Source organism: Rattus norvegicus, chromosome 2, assembly GCF_021556685.1.
Source record: "Rattus norvegicus strain SHRSP/BbbUtx chromosome 2, alternate assembly SHRSP_T2T, whole genome shotgun sequence".
Classification (NCBI taxonomy): Eukaryota; Metazoa; Chordata; class Mammalia; order Rodentia; family Muridae; genus Rattus; species Rattus norvegicus.
The window spans coordinates 35580164-35599722 of NC_141535.1; the positions used below are offsets into that span (position 1 = coordinate 35580164).

At 44.5% G+C, this 19559-nt stretch overlaps 1 protein-coding gene across 5 annotated transcripts; it reads left to right on the forward strand.

Moving 5' to 3' along the window:
• Positions 1–1814: 1814 nt before the first annotated feature.
• Cd180 (CD180 molecule) lies at positions 1815–14667 on the forward strand. 5 transcript variants are annotated; one of them, XM_087617926.1, is made up of 3 exons: positions 1815–2036; positions 10252–10414; positions 12345–14667. In XM_087617926.1, the coding sequence occupies exon 3, from the start codon at positions 12433–12435 to the stop codon at positions 14074–14076; it is 1644 nt and encodes a 547-aa protein (XP_087474052.1). In that variant the 5' UTR covers positions 1815–2036; positions 10252–10414; positions 12345–12432; the 3' UTR covers positions 14077–14667.
• Positions 14668–19559: the final 4892 nt, after the last annotated feature.

Here is a 19559-nt window from a genome sequence, read left to right on the forward strand (position 1 = left end):
AAAACCTATCTTCCTATCTGTTTGCAATAGTTTAAATTTTAATCTATTTCATATTTCAGGGTATTATGCCCTGAATATTTGATTTGAATGCTGTGGCAGAAGGTCACTCATATTCATTTATTTTCTTTTACTCTTATACACTGGCAGCGGGTCTTTTGAATCCATTATGCAAACGCACGCAAATCGTATGCAAATGATGTGGCCTCAGAAAATGACAAAATCTTATGGCCTTAACGGAGCCATCAAACCTTTCTTTAAGACAGAAAGTAATATGCCTTTTCAGTGTCTCTGGGGTAGGAGACAATTTCCAGAGAGTGATATTTACATGACATTGGGATTGGTGGCTCATAGCTGACTTCCCTTCACACTCTTTGTTTATGTAGGGCTTTAAGGTTAAGAAAGCCTTTTCCTACAAATGATCCCATTTGGTCCTCATAATTACGTGTGATGTAAGCAGAACAGCCCCGGGGTCTTTCAGATGAGAAGCTACACCCAAGGAAGTGCAGGTCGTGTTGTAGGTCACTCAGTTGGCCAGCAGTGGACCTGAGGATTAGCACCTATGGGTCTTCACCTTGATGGATGCCTTCTGTGAAGTAAAGAGCCCCGCCACTCACCTTTAATGGCTTAGATCGTGTTTTGCAAATATCGTCTTCAGATGAGGATAGCATTTCATGGAATGCCTAGTTACTGAGAAGACCACGGACATAGCCCAAGTGAGGAGCTTTTCCTGCCTCTGTTCAGCCTCTGCTGAAACCGATGGGTGGACTCTTGGTCCTGTCTACTATTCAACTCTTTTAGGAGGCAACACCAGCTAGCCCCCCCATATGTCAACTGGTTCAAGGTCAGAAAAGGCCTGTGGTAGTTATTCACTGGGTCAACGCTTGAACTTTTTTCTCTCCCCGCCTCTCCTTCACCTTACTACCCCCATCAAAGGGGTTTCTCTATTACCCTTTTTCTCCCCTCACTGTCTAGAGAGGCTTTCCTGTAACCTGGGCTGGCCTCAAACTCCCTATGACCTTGAACGGCCTATCTTCCTGCTTCTTAACTCCCTAATACTCTTTCTGGGGGTATGCCCATGACTGTTTTATGGGATGCTAGGGACCAAACTTGGAAGTCTCATGCATACTAAGAAATCACTCTACAACAGAGTTATTCAATTTCAAACCTATTCCTAAGGCAAAAGGGACCCCAAGCTGATATACCTATTTCTGCTCTGTCGGCCAGGCTTTTAACAGCTGTTTTGTTTAACTTGAGTCATTTGTGAGGCCCCAGAAAAGGGGCTTTCACCTGAGATGTTTTAACAGTCCCAAGTCACCAGGGTGAGAAAAGAAAGTAATCTCCATCCACAGGAAGAACAGTAGTGGTCCGGGAGGCAGCTGTCGTTCAGCTAGCAGGACTGCCCGGCCTGTCGCCTCTTGCCCTGGTCCCCAACGTGGAAACCCTCCAGTTTGCTGGAAGGGAGCTCTCTGCCTGCCAGCATGTTCCAGCCCTTCTCCTAGCCACTCACAAGGACAGCTAGAAAAAGTGGTGCCCCGGTGCGAGTGCAGATTCCTCCATTCAAGGATAGAGACTGGAAACTGGCTGAGCGGCCCAAGCCCCTTGAAACTGGCTTCAAACCAGTGGGAAGCATCACAGTGGGACTCTAAAGGGCTGCACAACTGGCCCAAGTTTGACAGGAAATGCAGTGGGCCATCGTGGGGCAGGGCTCTCTGTTATTTTTGGCCAAGATGGTTGGTATGCAAAAAAGAACTTCCCCCTTTTTTTTTTTTTTTCCGTTTGCAGCCCAGATCCACAAGTGCTGAGTGGTTCCCAGCATTTCGGCTCTAAGACCGACCTTCTGAACACCTCACTGCCTGCCAAATTGCCAGAGCTATTAGAGTGTGATTAGATTGCTTGGCTCTGAGCGTTAGCTAATCCTATGCAGCTGGGCTTGCTCTGGACCTGAGATGGCTCTGGACATCAGCTGCTTCCTTTTAGTGGCTCTCTTCTCAGCCAGCTGCCAAGCCATCGGATCCTCAGATCAGAGGTGCACTGAGGTGAGTCCAAACTATTTGTCTCTACCCAGCTGACACTTGCTGCAAAACTTGAGATATATACAGATTCGGCTGAGCCTTGGCTCTCAATCTCTACTGCCCTGAAGAGGACACCGGGAGATATCAACAGGGTTTCGGTGCGAAGAGCAGACCTCCTCCATCCTGACGCCTAAAGTAGGAGGGCTGTTTGTTCACCATCCCAGAGCATGGTCACTCCCCACAGAGCCCTTTGGTTTCTTGGCTGTCTTGGTAAAGACCAGTGAAGACAGGCTCGTGCCAGGATTCAGAACGTTTAAAGGATCATTGTGAATGAGATTGGTTTTTCTTCTCCTGTCGGACAAACCCTTCCACCTGTAGGACTAACCCACAAGAGTAAATCTGAGAACCCAGGCAACTCAAACCTTCTGTTTGAAACTGTAACAATATTTGTCAATGTACCAGAAGCTGTGGAGAGGATGGAGAGAGAGAATGGCCTCTGTCTTTTGCCATCTTAAATGACGCAACCTTCCCACGCTGCCCTTGACTCTGGCAAGTGGCCAGTCCACGGGGACCTGCTTGGCAAATGGCAAAGACAGAAAAGACTATGAGCCTTAGTGGCTTGGTTAGCCACTTTGCTACCTGGAAACTGGAAGGATAATGTAAGCTAGGGATAGCTAGGGGCAGAATGGACCTGAGTTATTGTTAGAAGTCAAGGGTGTTAAGCGAACCCCAAGTCAGGACTGGAATAAAGTCTGGAGGAGAAACAAACAGAAGCTTGTAAGCCTTGAATGTGGGTGAATTCAGGATGTTCTCAGACTGAGCAGAGATAGCAAACCAGGGAATTTCAAAGCAGGGATGTTGTATTCGTTTCCTCAGGCTTCCAGAAGCAGAGCTTCAGAGTGAGGGAAATTACACAACAGGAACCTACTGTTTGTCATTTCTGGAGGCTGGAGATCCAGGATGGAGGCAACAGCAAGGGTGCTTTCCTCCAAGGACTTTCTTTTGACTGTCCTCTTGTGTCTCTCCAGTGTGCCATTCCCACGCTTAGCTCTGTCTCATTTTCTCTTATTGGGACATTAGTCATGCTAGCTTAGGACCTACCCAGAGTTCCTCATTTTACTATAATCATATCTTGAAAGGCCTTCTCTCCGATGATAGTCACATGAGGCCCAGGGTCCTGGGAGTTGGAGCGTCAATGGCAGAAGTACATGGTTGGGAGGATGGGTCACAGTTCAGCCTATAAAAGAAGTAAAAGAGGAAAGGGCCTTCATCAGCCCAAGCTCCACTCACCACATTTAAGTTGGGAACTCAATGTCATACACCATGTAGATGCCTTAAGGGGATCAGGATGGGGACATCACCTCCTCAGTGACCAAGGACAAATGACAGGCACCTGCTGACATCATCCCCAGATGGGATGATCCTCCCATTCATTCGGAGTCTCACTATGCAGTGCACTGTTCTACACTTAGTAGGTTAGCACTCAAAGCCCTGCACTGGTGGGAAGTCTGTCCAGCCCTTCTGAGGCCACAAGGAGTCCAGGAAGGGAAGCTTCCAGCAGAGTTACTGAGTCATTCCAACCACCAAGGATGGCACCAGGCTCTGGAGCTGACAGTTCCCTTTTGTACATGGCCCCTGCTTTGGCAGAAGGAAGAGGAATGAGGCAAAAAGAGAGAAGTTGTCTGCTGTAGGCCTTCAGTACTGTGCCTTTCAGGTCCTGGGGGTGGGGCCTGATCCCCTAAAGACCCCGTGTTAGAGTGAAGACTTCCCTTTTGGATAGACAGGTGAGGGTGAAGTCCTCTAGTACAGCAGTTCCAACCTCCACGATGTGGCTGCACCCTAACGCAGGATTAATTTTAAATGGCCTTGAAACCTGTTTCATTGACAGTCCATCTCTTTTTCTCTTCCCTCTTCTCTTGTTTTTTTCTTTCTAAGCAGCGGAATCTCAAGGCTATCTATTGCATGAACATGATGGGAGCACATTTCTGTGTGTTCCTGACCTTTAGGGCACAGACAAGTCGGAGAATGCAGGACAGATTAAGAGAGATGTGCTTTTTGGTTTCCACATGTGGGCCTCTCCTCCATCCAAATCAGCCTCCTGTACCCGCCCTTCCCCTTGCTTCGTTTTCTTCCTCTTGCCACTTCAAGCATCATTAGGCCCTTGCTGCCTGTCTGTCCCCGTGACTCACCCTCCTGAGCTCGTCTTGCCTACTATGATGAGAAGGTTTTGTTTTGTTAAATAAACGCCTTCTTTTCAGCTTATTAAACTTTTGTTGAAGCAAGACACAGCTACAGAAAGTTCACAGGGCCATAAATATGCAGATAATTGCATTTTCACCAATAAGCACTCCACGCACAGCTCAAGACACAGTGGGGACTCAACACCCCAGGAGCCCTCAAGCCTCCTCCCAGGTATTAGGCCCATCATCCTGGTTGCTTTTATACCTGTTAAAATATAACTTTATACACTTGGGGGTTTACCATAGAAACTGACTCCCTGGCTACTTCTGCTTGACATTGAATTGGTGACACTTTCTGATGACATGTCTAACAGTCATTTGTGAGTCCTACTGTTGAGTAGAAGAACATATTCAACTCTTTTGAGTTGAAGACCCAACCACCATTTATGTACTTCTCTACTATTAATAGAAAACTGCATTGTTTATAATCTTTTGGAAGTTATGTATGATGCTGGTTTAGGAGTTTCTTGATTATGTCTTTCTTTAGTAAACAAACAAACAGCTTTATGTTAACTGAGTACCTGCGTAGATATATTTGCTCATAGGGTGTCTCTGTCTCTGTCTCTGTCTGTCTCTCTCTCTCTCTGAGTGTGTGTGTATGTGTGTGTGTGTGTATGTGTGTGTGTGTGTGTGTGGGTGGGTGGGTGTGTGTGTGTAGGAGGGTCTGTACAGTAGACGTTGCTAGCTTTATAAAACATTGCTACTAATTAACATTCATTGGCAGTGTATGTGACTTTTGATTGTGTCAGTCTTGTTAACATTTCATTTTAAATGTGAGCCATCCTAATGGTTGGGAAAGTCGTATTTCATTGGGATTCAGTTTTGATTTCTCTGATGAATTATTGCATTGAGTACATGGCCACAGCACTTTACACACCTCCTCTCTTCTTGCACAGTTCAGAGTCACACCCAGTGCCACTCTCATGGTGGACAAGCAGTGTAACACTAATGTACCCCCCAGCCCTCTCCTACCACTTTCGAGTATGTGAAATGCTTGTCTTTGCCCATTTTCTCCTTTGCTGCCTTGATTTGTAAACCTTCTTCCTTATCTGACAGCTCTTCTGCTCTGAAACTTCCCTTTCTACGTTTCTAAAAGTATCTTTTGCCAACTGGAAGTCCTTAATATTATTGTAACTCTGTTTAACATACTTTTCCTTTTAGTTTCAATGCATTTCTGTCCAGTTTAAGAAATCTTGGCCTACCCCAGGCTAAGATGATATTATCCCACAAGTTTCTTCTGGAAGATTTATGGTTTCATATTTCTAAGTTTCATGGCTCGAGAACTGATATATACATCTGTGTATATGTGTATGTTGGGTAGAAGTTGGGATTAATATTTTAATAATTTTTTTTGCTTAAAAAAGTTCAAACCTACAGGCAAATTCTGAGACAATTGTAATGAAAACTCATGAACTGTCCACAGAGAATCTTCTGTTACTAAATGCCACATAGTCTTTGAATGCATGTAACAAAATTACAACCGTGACTAGGCCTTCAGAGACCAGCAAATATGCTTGCTGGTGTCCCACAATTGCTACTCTTATGTTAAAAATGTTTCCAAAGCATTCTGGGCTACTTCCTTGAGACTGTAAACTTACTTCCTCCACCCCGTTTCAAATATGCTTCTCTTGGCCACTCCGTTCTCTCTAAACCAGAGTAAAATAAAGTCTTTCTGTTTCTAGGAATGGAGTGGGCTTTAAGAACTCCAAGTTCACAGACGAAAAAGCTTTCCAAGAACTTTAGACATGGGGGTGATATGTTGATTCCTTAAGTGGGGCCTCCTCCTACTCAGGGCTTGTCAGGCCCTTGTATGGTAGATACTTCTCACAGCACTCCTGCCTTCGAGGTCAGCTTATTATTCCCAAACTACAGGTGGGAAAAGAGAGGCCGAGGCAACACAGTGCCATGAGTGAGCTTGGATTTGAAGGCAAGCAGGTTAATTCTGTAGAACAGTGGTTCTCAACCTTCCTAATGCTGCCACCCCTTAATACAGTATCTCGTGTCGTGGAGACCTCCAAAGCATCAAATTACTACTCCATAGCTGTAATGTTGCTACTGTTACAAATTATAGTGTAAATATCTGATATGCAGGATATTTGATGTGGGACGGGAATGAAAGGGTTGTTCAACATGCCCACCCCACCCCACCCCAAAAGGGGGGTCACAACCCACAGGTTGAGAACAGCTGCTGTAGGGGCTCAGAAAACTAAATAGGTTTAACTGGAGTGTCCCTCACCGGGAAGAGTCAGCTAGACAGCACAACTTTAGGGATGTGCCTTCCTGGGAGGTTTTGCTTCATTTGTTATTTGGTTTGGTTTGGTTTGGTTTGTTGACGGAGTAATCTTTGCTCTGGGATTTAGCTTACCAGTCAAATTGCTCAAGGTGTGATTAAAGGGAGGAGTGGGGGAGGGACAATGTTTCCAAAGCCTCGAGCCTGCCTCTGTCAAGTGTACTAGACATCCGAGAAGGTGGGAATAAGCATCCCAGCGAAATTCAAAGGCTTCCAAATTAGAAAAATGTCTCTAGGCTTGCAAGGAGCGAAAATGCAGAAGGACGTGACGGGGTTGAGGTACAGCAGGAACCAAATAACGGCCTGATTGAAAAAATGCAAAGGAACGCCTGGTGGGAGAAGGGGTTGCAAAATAAAGGCAGCGCTCAGGAGCCCAGCTCTAGGCGAAAGAGGCCCAACTCTCCACCCAAGCTGACGCCAAGCTGCCTAGCAGAGGTCCCATAGCACCTTGGGTCCTAAACGCTTCTTGAGCCAGAGCAGGGTGAGGGGCAGTTGCGTGCGTCTGAGTGCCTTTGCTGAAGCCCGGGCCGCACAGAAATTGACGTTAAGGATGAGCTCTGTCTGCCGTGTAGCCAGTCAAGGAGGAAGATCTTTTGCTGTAGGATTGTAACAAACTGGGCAGATTGGGGGATTTCCCTTTCTCCACATATATGTGATATGCCAACGGGGACCAGAAAAAAAAATATCGTCCACTGAGCCCACTGCTGTCTACACGGTTCTCTCTGGGTGAGCCTCGTTCATAGGCACCGGGGACAGTCTGGTAACGTGCTTTTTCCCACCAGTCAGCTAAATCTAAGTTTTAAATGCAAAGTGTGCATTTCAAGGACATTATGTGGATGGATTTGTGACAGTGCCTAGAGGACTCTGGGTCTATAAAAATGGAGAATACATTACAAGGAAATATAAATATGGCATTTTCTTCAGCGACACTTATAATAACTTCATGGCACGCAGGGAAACCAGTGATTTCCTGTAGATGCGCATGCTTAGTGGAGCTAGGAGAAAGTGTGCCATGGAACGGGAAATAGAGTTAAACAAAAAAGGGACTAATGTGACGCCCGCTCAAGAGCCTCACCCTTCAGAGCAAAGGAAGATTGTGCGTGTGTGTGTGTGTGTGTGTGTGTGTGTGTGTGTGTGTGTGTATGCATGTGGGTGGGTGGGTGCGCACGCGCACGTGCACGCGCACTTCTGTCTCCTGCTAGAGAAATCTGTTCATAGTCAGCAGAAGGAAGGCTACAGGGGGGTGGAACAGCCTCACTGGGCCACTAGAGAGCAGATCCAGGACCAGGAGCTGGGTGGTTGCCTGGGTTCACATAGGCTGTGAGATATCTGAGCACTGGCGGTCCCTGCTGCCCATCCTCCTGTACCTCCAATGGTACTTTTCTTCCCTAGGAGTCCCCCTAGGTGGGATGCACATCATCAGACCTTCCTACCTAACCCCTCCCCCTCGTCAGACACACAGATGCCCTCTATGCTGTAGCGCTGCCAGATAAACCATGACCATACAGCTCTGTGGCCTTCTGATGAATATATTCCCATTTCTACTTAGTTCAAGATTTGTATCTTAGATTAGGGGTTGAGGAGCCGGTCCCTATTAGATTTCAGGATCTTCGACTCGGTTAGAAATAAGGTTGACCCAAAGCCCCATGGTCTGGTAGTCACAGCCTGCAGACCCAAAAGGGGGAAATGATTTGTGTTTTAAGGTTGAAACACCCCACTATCTCTGCTACTTAGTTTTCCTTTTAGTATTGTGTTGAAAAAATTTGTTACAAAATAGTTACAAGAGCTTCCCTATACCCACCCCTTACACTCAAGGGCCAGCGACATTTGAGCTCATGCAGGCTGTGAGATATCTCAGCACTGGTGGTCTCTGTTGCTCACCTTCCCATACCCAGTTCTCTCTCCTCCCCTCCTTTCCTGGTTGTACGGATTGTTTGTTTGTTTTTGTTTGTTGAAACAGGGGCTTTCTCTATCTCAAACATGCTTAGAAATTCACAGCCATCCTCCTGTCTCAGCCTCCCAAGTGCTGGGATTATAGATTATCTCTCTCTTTCTCTCCTTCCTTTTTTTTTTAAACCAAAGCATGTTAAAACAAATCTCAAACATGTCATTTAATCTCTAGCTACTAATTAATTAATTAATTAATTAATTAAATGTGTATCTCAAAAGACTAAGCCGGTCCTTTACTTAACTGCATTAGCCACTGATGTTAAGAAATTCATTCCCTTCTCTCTCTCTCTCTCTCTCTCTCTCACACACACACACACACACACACACACACACACACACACACTGTGGAAAATTTATTGCTTCTCGATATCATTTAATCTTGTCTTCCGGGCTGGAGAGATGGCTCAGCGGTTAAGAGCCCTGACTGCTCTTCCAGAGGACCTGAGTTCAATTCCCAGCAACCACATGGTGGTTCACAACCATCTGTAAAGAGATCCAATGCTCTCTTCTAGTGTGTCTGAAGACAGCTACAGTATACTTATATATAATGAACGAATAAATCTTTAAAAAAAAATCTTGTCTTCCAAGTGCTCTGATGGCTTATAGAATGTCTTTTCCTAACGTTTTTCAAAATCATAATCTAAGCAAGGGTTAGTCTTTTGCCATTATTTGCTTTATCTTCTAAGAAATGTTACATATCTTTCTCTTTTAAAATAACTCTTCAACATGTGTGCACGCACCACAGCCTGTGTGTGGAGTCAACTTGCAAGAACCACTCACGAGAGTTGGCTCGTTCTTCCTATCCTGTGAGCTCCAAGGGAGCAAACTCAGGTTGGCAGGCTTGGTGGAAAGTACCTGTATCCACTGAGTCCTATCACTTTCATTTTCTTCCTTCCTTCACAAAAGTTTCCTCCCCTCTTCCTCTCCCTCCTTCCTCCCCTTCTTTCTCCAGTCACTACATAGAATGTCTCACTTCCTGTATTTGACTGACTGCTACTTTATGATGTTTTAACTTAAAGCTGTTCCGTTGCTCACTTGGAGACATAAAGCTAGGCCTAAAGTCTTGACTAGATTCAAATTCTTGCATTCATTCGGTAGCTTGTTTTGTGCAAGGCTCTTTTTCTACAGGGTTCCTCTAGGGAGCACCACACTTGGTTCACCTAGGCTCATACTGATATTAGGGTGGCTACTGACAATATCTTTCTCTTTCAATACTGAGGATAGGAAGCAGGCTTGTGCATGCTAGAAAGCCCTCTCTCTCTCTCTCTCTCTCTCTCTCTTACATGTTGTTTGTTTGTTTAGGGGGGTGTTTGTTTGTTGAGGCAGGGTCTCGACATGGTGCTCACGTCATCCTTGAATTCACAAACTTCCTGGTTCTCTCCATAGTGCTGAGATTAGAGGTGTGCCCTCCACACATTGGCTTACAGCCAATCGTTAGCTAACAAAGTGTAAATTTCTCAATATCATCTAATGCCATCCTTCAGAGTTCTCTGATGGACTACAAAGGTCTTTCATAAACTGTTTTATTTGAACCATCATCTAAGCAAGAGGGTGTGCGTTATCACGATTCTTTGTGGTTTCTTACCTATCGTGAACACGAGTGTGCACAAGCATTTCGTGGCTTTGCAAGTATATTTTTGATAAAGATTATTAGACACAGGGTGACTTCTCAAAAGGCAAGTCATACATGAGTTTTTCTAGAGAGTGAATCAAACTACTAGATCCGGTACTGATTTACATTGCTTCTCCCGTTAGAAAGAAGTCAACAAAACATACAACTGTGAACATTTAGGTCTCAGTGAAATTCCTGGCACTCTACCAAACTCAACAGAATCTTTGGAGTTCAGCTTTAATGCCTTGCCTACGATTCAAAAGACGACTTTCAGCAGACTCGTAAATCTCACCTTCCTGGATTTAACCAGGTAGGTATTTCAATTCCTTGAGTGCTCTTGACATTTTCCTTAAGCAAAACTGCATTGTACACCCCAAGTATCCTCCATTCTCTCCTCTGGGGCCACAGAGAAGCTGCTTGCGTGTTTATCTTTCCCTAAGGAACACATCCCCAGTACTATTTCCTTGCAAATACAAGCCAGTCAATTAGGAGGAACACATTCTGCTCTCCGGCTCTGCCTTAGTGAGGTTAGGAAGTTCGAAGGCAGTGGTTCTCAACCTGTGAATCATTTGGGGGTGGAATGACCTTTTCACAGGGTCACCTATCAGGTATCCTGCATATCCACATTATAACTCATAACAACAGTTAAATTACAGTTAGGAAGTACAAACAAAATAATTTTATGGTTGCAGACCATCACATCATGAGGAACTATATTAAAGGGTAGAAAACCACTGCTCTAAGAATTATTGATGGCAAAAATAAAAACAAATCTTGATCAAATCGGATGCCATATTAACGCTACACGTTAATGTAATTGGCTGTTACTGAGCAATGACATTTTAGAAAAACTCATAGATCTCTCTAGTAACTTTGTTTTGTTGTTTGTTTGTTTGTTTGAGACAAAGTCTTTCTCTGCAATCCTGGCTGTCCCGAAATTCACTATGTTGACCAAGCTGCCTGCTTCTGCCTCCCAAGAGCTGGGATTAAAGGCTGGCATCTCCACATCTGGCTTCTATTAGCTCTTTATTTACTTGCTTTACACGAATTACGTAAAGCGTTCCATTATCCGTTCTAGAGACAGAATCATGATTCCCATTGGCGAATTATAGCCCGGAAGTTTTATCTGAGTGCCGAACCCATGCTCGAGAACAAATGGGCAGAAATATACAAAGCAAGTGAGGGTGTGAAACTTGCATATGTGGGAAGGAGAAAGAAGCCTGATGTTTCCACAACATCTCTCACCCTCGTAGCAGCTCTCTGCATTGCTCCTTCCCTTCCTGCAGAGTGGGAGAACACATGCATCTAGAGTGATCTTTCATGGTTTACAAGCACCATTGTGAGATACTAAGGCCAGTGTCACTACTCGCTTGTGGGTAGATGAGAAAAACATCAGTATACGTGTGTGCAAACAAAGGGGCGTGCGTTCATGGGCACAAGTGTGTAATTCATCCAGTGTTTTTAGATATAATAACAGGATGGTGATTTCTTTCTTTTTTTTTTCTATTCTTTTTTTTTCGGAGCTGGGGACCGAACCCAGGGCCTTGCGCTTGCTAGGCAAGCGCTCTAGCACTGAGCCAAATCCCCAACCCCAGGATGGTGATTTCTTTACTGTTTTCCAGTTCAAGGAGCAGTTCCCCATATATCATCTGACACATAGTTCTTCATAAACTCCTTTTGAAAAACCTGATGAAAAGAGAACAAGACTAGAGCCAGCCCAGTGTTTGCTTAGCATGTGCTAGGTCCTAGACTCAATCTTTACTAACACTGCCCCCCTACCAAAAAATAATCAGTAAAGGTCGTATGTTGTTAATATTGTTTATATATATATATATATATATATATATATATATATATATATATATCCTATGCAAATAAATAGTTTTTGGTAGAGTTTACATTAAATTAAACAGTAAATCACAGTTTGGGGTTTTTTTATAATCGATCAAATCACTGTTTTTTTTTTTCCTTACCATAAAAGAAAGAAATTTAAAATCCCTGAGAGTTCACTCTAAACAAGGAATATAGATGAAATTCTGAATCAGAGTGTTCAGAACTAAGGCTATTCATTAACCCAACAAACTATTCTGTGGGTATGGAAGAAAGTTCTGTTTTACTTTCCTGTAGTGTATAATACTACTTGGTTATTGCACACAATGGACTGTTAGTTCACCACTGGGCTGGTGTTGGTTCTGTTGTCCTGGTACAAATGACTGCTGAATGCTCTTATCTTCTTTGAGGTGCCAGATTTACTGGATACATGAAGATACTTTCCAAAGCCAACATCGGTTAGAGACACTTGTGCTAACTGCAAATCCCCTGATATTTATGGCAGAGACAGCACTTACTGGGCCTAAGGCACTGAAGCATCTGTTCTTCATCCAAACAGGAATATCCAGTATTGAGTTTATCCCAGTGCATAGTCAAAAAGCCTTGGAAAGCCTCTATCTTGGAAGCAACCATATTTCCTCCATTAGACTCCCCAAAGATTTCCCAACAGAGAAGCTGAAGGTCCTGGATTTTCAGAATAATGCTATCCATCACCTGTCGAAAGAAGACGTGAGCTCTCTACAGCAAGCCACTAATCTGAGCCTGAACTTAAATGGAAACGACATTACAGGAATAGAGCCCGGGGCTTTCAAGTCAACTGTCTTCCAAAGTTTGAACTTCGGAGGGACTCAAAGCTTGCTTGTTATCTTCAAGGGTCTGCAGAACTCTACTATCCAGTCTCTCTGGCTGGGGACATTTGAGGACATTGATGACGACGAAGATATTAGTTCTTCCATGTTTGAGGGCCTCTGTGAAATGTCTGTTGAGAGAATCAACCTACAGAAGCATCACTTCTTCAACATCACTTCCAACACATTCTACTGCTTCAGCGGTCTCCAGGAGCTGGACCTAACAGCCACCCACCTGACAGAATTACCGTCTGGGATTGTGGGACTAAGCAAGCTCAAGAAATTAGTTCTTAGTGCAAATAAGTTTGAGAATTTGTGCCAAATCAGTGCTTCCAATTTCCCCTCCCTTACACACCTTTACATCAAAGGCAACACGAAGAGACTTGAACTTGGTTCGGGCTGTTTAGAAACCCTAGAACACCTTCGTGAGCTTGACCTAAGCCATGATGACATTGAAACTTCTGATTGCTGCAACCTGCAACTCAGAAACCTGTCTCACCTACAGAGCCTGAACCTGAGCTACAATGAACCCCTGGGCCTCAGGACTGAGGCCTTCAAAGAATGTCCTCAGCTAGAACTGCTAGACTTGGCATTTACCCGACTCCATGTTAAAGATGCACAAAGTCCTTTCCAGAACCTCCATCTCTTGAAGGTGCTAAATCTCTCCCACTGCCTCCTTGGCTCCAGCAATCAGCATCTCCTTGATGGCCTGCCAGCACTCCGGCATCTGAATTTACAGGGAAATCGCTTTCCAAATGGGAATATCCAAAAGACCAACCCACTTCAAGCACTGGGAAGCCTAGAAATCCTGATTTTATCGTTTTGTGATCTCTCCTCCATTGACCATCAAGCCTTCATCAATCTGAAGATAATGAATCATGTAGACCTTAGTCACAACAGGCTGACATCCAGTAGTATTGAGGCCCTTAGTCATCTTAAGGGGATCTACCTCAATCTAGCTTCCAATCGCATTAGCATCATCCCGCCCAGTCTCCTCCCCGTGTTGTCCCAGCAGAGGACCATTAATTTAAGACAAAATCCCCTTGACTGCACTTGCTCAAACATTTACTTTTTAGAATGGTACAAAGAAAACATGCAAAAACTCGAAGACATAGAGGACACTTTTTGCGCAAATCCCCCATTGTTGAGGGGAGTCAAGGTCTCTGACGTCATGCTGTCCTGTAGTATGGCAGCTGTAGGCATTTTCTTTCTCATTGTATTCTTGCTCTTGTTTGCTGTTTTGTTGATTTTTGCAGTGAAACGTTTTCTCAGGTGGAAATACCAACACATTTAGCACAAGGTTTCCAGAGGAGGCAGATGAACGTGTTGAGCAGAATTGTCCTAAGTGAAGAAACTGTCATTCTCGAGTGACCAGACTTTTCTATTGGTCCCCTAGGCTGGGGGTTCACTGAACATATGTCTTACTCACATGAGTCTCCCACGGTGCTGTGGCTGGAGGACCAGACATGGCTGAGACACAGGGCCAATTCCTCCAGTGAGAAGTGACCCACATTCATAGAATACCCAATAGCAGCCCCACCCATCTGAGAAAGAAGAGCATTGTATCACAACCATCATCATCTCCCCCACCCCTACCCTTCTGTCTCACCCACCCACCCTAGCCCCAACCCTAGCTCCCACCCCCGAGCCCAGTCTCCATCTAACTTGACTATGCTGGGGCCAACTCTAACCATCTACTCTATCTCTCTCACACTTTTGACATTTTGCTTGAGGCTGAGCTCATTGTAATTGAGCCATTTTGGAAAGTTAGGCCCCAGCAAAATCTAATGCTCGTTTTAAATGACAAAAGATTAAAAAAACAAAAGCCAAAAAAACAATGAATTTAAAAGAAAAGACAAAGTAATAAATTCTGCTCTCAACTAGAGTCTACTAGTCACCTCCATTATTTGCTTTCTAAGGTTTTCAGAAGCCCCTTGGGTGTGCCAACAGAACAAAACATGTAAGGCCTGGTACCAGCCATCTCTAAAGGTTAAGATTTCAGCCATTTCACAGAGGGTCTGGATCTGATGTTCTAACTCTTTGGTTGCAGAGTTAGAGGTGGGCTAGGGTCCAAAGTGTTCTTTTTATTTTCCGGGTTTCTGGTCCTTAGACCTCTCTCCCACAGGAACTGGGAGAAGAATTGTGTCTGGTTCCCAGGCTGGCCTTCCAAAGCCTGTTATTCCTCTCGGAGAATTGAACACCTTCACAATGGAACCTTGTGATTTACATAGCACTGCACACTAGGTTTGGGAAACTCGAGAAGGTCAGTTTTACTGAGAAGAGTTTCCGTTCAGTCTAGGGGTATTCCCAAGCATGTAGCAGTGACAGACAGAATGGAGGCTATTGGATGCTGAAAAGCAGACAGGACCAGATAGTTCCCAAGTCCCAGAATCCGTCTGGTGCTGGCTGGATCTTCTGAAGTCCGAAATGCTGGTTGAAACTTATTATTGTAATATTGGTAGTTACTGTTCTCTGAATCCAGGGATTTAAACACCAATAGATTGGTACAATTTAAAAAATTTCATAAATACTGTATACTTTTTTACTTCATGATTCCCTGGACAACATAACTACTTGCACAGTATATACCGTGTTAAGTATTGTTAGTGATGATCTAAACACAAAAGGTATACAGAAAGATTGTGTGGGTTGTATGAAAATACTATTCTACTCATTTTTGCATAAAGGACTTGAATATTTGAGGATTCTGGTATCTGTGAGGACTCCTGGCCCCAATTTCCCCAGGAAAGGGCTAAAGCCTTCGTTAAATTTCATAACCAATTTTAGGTTAGATATGTTAACTAATTCTGAAATGCTGATCAAATATCAAAGAATGATTGACCAATGGTAATATCCAGTCAGAATGATAAGAATGATTGACCAATGGTAATATCCAGTCAGAATGATAAAAATGATTGACCAATCGTAATATCAGAATGATAAGAGTAGCCGGGTCAGGGGCTGGGGATTTAGCTCAGTGGTAGAGCGCTTACCTAGGAAGCGCAAGGCCCTGGGTTCAGTCCCCAGCTCTGAAAAAAAGAACCAAAAAAAAAAAAAAAAAAGAGTAGCCGGGTCTTCTCTTCTCCCCTGGGAAAGCTGCTCAGGCAGGTAGCAGCTGGGATAAACCTCTTCGCGACTTCAGCCTTTCTCACTTGGTCATTCCTGCCTCTGGAAGCTCCTGCAGTCAGTCCTCACATTCCTGAGATTTGCACTCCTGGTTTCATCTTTGGAGAGCGGCTTTCCTCTATAGAGCCAACCCAAACCCAATGGTGAATGATGCCAGATCTAGTGAACTCTCCAACACCTTTATTGTCCTGACAGCTCTCCAGTGGCCAGAATCACAACTGGGACTTGATAAGGGTTCAGGTTGTGTGTGGTCCCGGTTCACACATGAATGTTCAAGTGAAGGCCAGACGGTGATGTCATGGGAGTGCTTCACTATCCTACTGTTTGGAGAAAGGACTCCTCACTGAATGAGGCACCATATCCTAGGGATCATTCCATCCCTATGTCCTGCCCCTGCCCCTAGCTCTGGGGTTACAAATGCACACTGCTCTGCCAGACTTTTTACATGGGTGCTAGGGATCTGGACTCAGTCTGCAGGCTTGTGCTGAAAGTCCATCCTTCCAGTTCCCACATAACCCTCATGTTTTATAGCTTGAACAACTGCTGAGACTTTGCAGGCCTCGGGTCCCCAAGCCCTTCTCAGTGCTTACTGCTGTCACCAAGCCCATCCCCACTTAGCCTTAGTTGTGATCAATATCTCCATTGCTTCCTGCACTGCACTTCCCATGTGTCTCTTGCCAGTGATACCCAGAGCAGTCTGTTAATAATGGATTTCTAGGCCAAACCTCCAATAATTAGGATATGGTTGAGATGAGGTTAATTGTTGGGGTCCTAGTCAATGATCTCTGTTATAGCCCACCCTACCCTTTGTGTTTTCCTTCCTCCCTCCCCCATCTCAAAGTGTAGATGGATCCCACATTCAGAATGCTGCTGTCTTAGAAAACACCAACCCACTGGATTCCCTCTCTGTTCTGTTAGTCCTCAGCTGACTCCTGCCTTAGGGCTATAAGCTGAAGATGAAAGATACCAGTTGTGAATCCACCACTCGGGATGGTTGTTCAAAAGAAAAAGACCCCCCATAGGCTCAAAGGGAGTGGCACTACTAGAAGATGTGGCCTTGTGGGAGTAGGTATGGCTTCGTTGGAGATGGTCTCAGAAACTCAAGGCAGCTCGCTTCCTGTGGCCTTCTGATCCAGATGTAAAAAGCTCAGCTCCTCCTCCAGCACCCCATCCACCCCTGCACACCATGTTTCCTGCCATGATGATAATGGACTGAACCTCTGAAATTGCAAGCCAGCCCCAGTTAAATGTTTCCCTTTGTAAGAGTTGCTGTGGTCATAGTGTCTCTTCACACCAACCGAAACCCCGTAGAGCAATAGAGACACCATAACCACACCATTTTAATGTTAATTTATAACTTGGGAAACTCAAAATGTTCTGTAGAAAATCTCTGCTACAGATGCATTGCACTAAAGGCCCCAATGTCTCAAGCCCTGGCAAACTCTGGTCGCCCATCTTGCTGTCACGTGTCAGGCCTGCCTCACTTCATCACCGTGAGTTGCTGTACCAAAGCGGCACACTGATCTGAGGCCCATTGGCAGCTCCTCTGTGTTAAGCAACAGTAAATTCACCCCACAGAGTCAGGAAGGGAGCTTTTTGATAGCTGCTGTCAATTTTTATTGCTTTATCTGGCTACTAGGATAGGATCTGTAGACATCGTGTGTTTATTGGTTTTATGGATTGCGTGTTGTTGCTGCTCTGACAAGCTATGCCCATAAAAATGTGTTATTATTGCATGATGCAGCCGGGTGAGCTGACCCTGCATTTCAAAGTGTACCAAAGCAAATAGCACTGAAGCCTATAAAAGCTGACTGGCCTCCATCACAAAGGACTCTCTCTGCGTGAGCTGCAGCTCCTATAATCCGGGAAAGAATTATACCCTTCCTCGCAGCAGCGGCCATTGCTTTTAACAGAGCACAGCACACTCCCAAACCCAGGCATTATCTGACACACTCTGAGACGGGGTGCTTTCTATCGCTCTGATTTGTCCAACTCTCTGAGAAGACGCAAGTGCAATTTTGAAGTTTACAAAAGTATGAAATAACCGGCTTGCTGGTATATTAGTAGAGCATGCTAGTGGAGTTACCGACAGTGTTTTCTTTCTTCTCTGAATGCAGACATAGCACTTGAATTACAGCAATAGAAAGTGGTTATCTCTAAGCTGGGGGGGAGGGGCAGCTGCTGGACATGTTAAGAGTGGGAGTGTCCAGCACAGTGGGAGTTAGCTTGTGGCACAGAGCAAGAATCTAGCCCACAACAGCTCCCAAGCCTAGTTGAACACCAGAGACACCTGGACAAAACAGAAGTCTTCAGCCTACCTCTGGATAATGGCCCCCCATTCCCCACCAAATAATTTTAGCAACCAACACCCAAAGCGTGTTAGGCTCCATGATTCAAATAAGCTAGAGACTTCATACCTCAGGGAGGAAGTTTCTTTCCAAAAATTGGACAGCAGTGATTGGTACAACAACTTGCCAGGTAATCTGACTGACTCTCTTGCCATCACAGCTGCGTTGCAAGACACTGCCCCTGAGGCCGTGCTGTCTCTCGTGTCTTTGCTATCCGATCCTGCCACTTGCTAACAGCTTCAAAGTGAAATATTGAATCGAATATTATGGAACTTGGAAAGAACCTATGGGTTATGCTTAACATCTCTTGTGGCTCACAAAAGATTAAGCAGGGAGGCTCGTTGGAGATCATCTGCCCTTTCAATTTAATGTTCTCTGAGCACCTGGCTGTTTAAGATGTGGGTTCAAGTCTGGCAGAGGAAAACAGAGGGTGAAGCAACCCTCAGAACATCCACACATTCATTTCGTCTTCCTTTCATTTGGCCCAGAGGCCATCTTCATAGCGTCCTCTGCCTCTCTGCTGTTGATAGGGTCTCTTACTATGTGTTCTAGACTGGCCTCAATCACTGTCCTCCTGTCTCCCTCTTGATTTCAGAAATATAATGTGCATTAGCACACTCAGTTGGTCCACAAGCTCTCTAAATAGCTTAGATCTCCCTTTATTGTCTCTTAGAAACAACCTAAATGAATAATCTAACTATAGTGATAGATAAGGGTGAAGTAAATTAGGGATGTTCTGAGTAAATGGGGAGATAGTCCATGTTCTTAGAAGGAAGAACTTAATTCTATAAAAAGGTGTCAATTCAGATAGAAATCAGGAGACTACATACCAGAATGAGATAAACATTAATATGAGATTGACAAAAAAATTAAAAAGTGGGGCTGGAGAAAGGGTTTGGGGTGTTGAGTCCTTGCTGTTCTGTCACGAGGACTGGAGTCTAGATCCCAGCGCCTACATCAGGTGACTCACAAGTACCTATAACTCCTGCTCCCAGGGATCTGATGTGTGCTCAGCTGTTTGCAGGCACTTGCACACAAAGGTACACACACACACACACACACACACACACAAACACACACATGCAGACACACACACATACACACACATAAATAAAAACAAAATGAAACTTGTTTTGATAAAAGTAAAAGGCTAGAGTAACAAGAGGGTCGGATGTGGGCTTATAGGCACTATATGCCATACTTGTAGGGTTATGTAGACTGGTTCAATCCTAGGGCTATATGACAATACTCAGTCAAATTTAATTACATAGCTTGAAAATTCTTTCTGGGGTTATATCCCAAG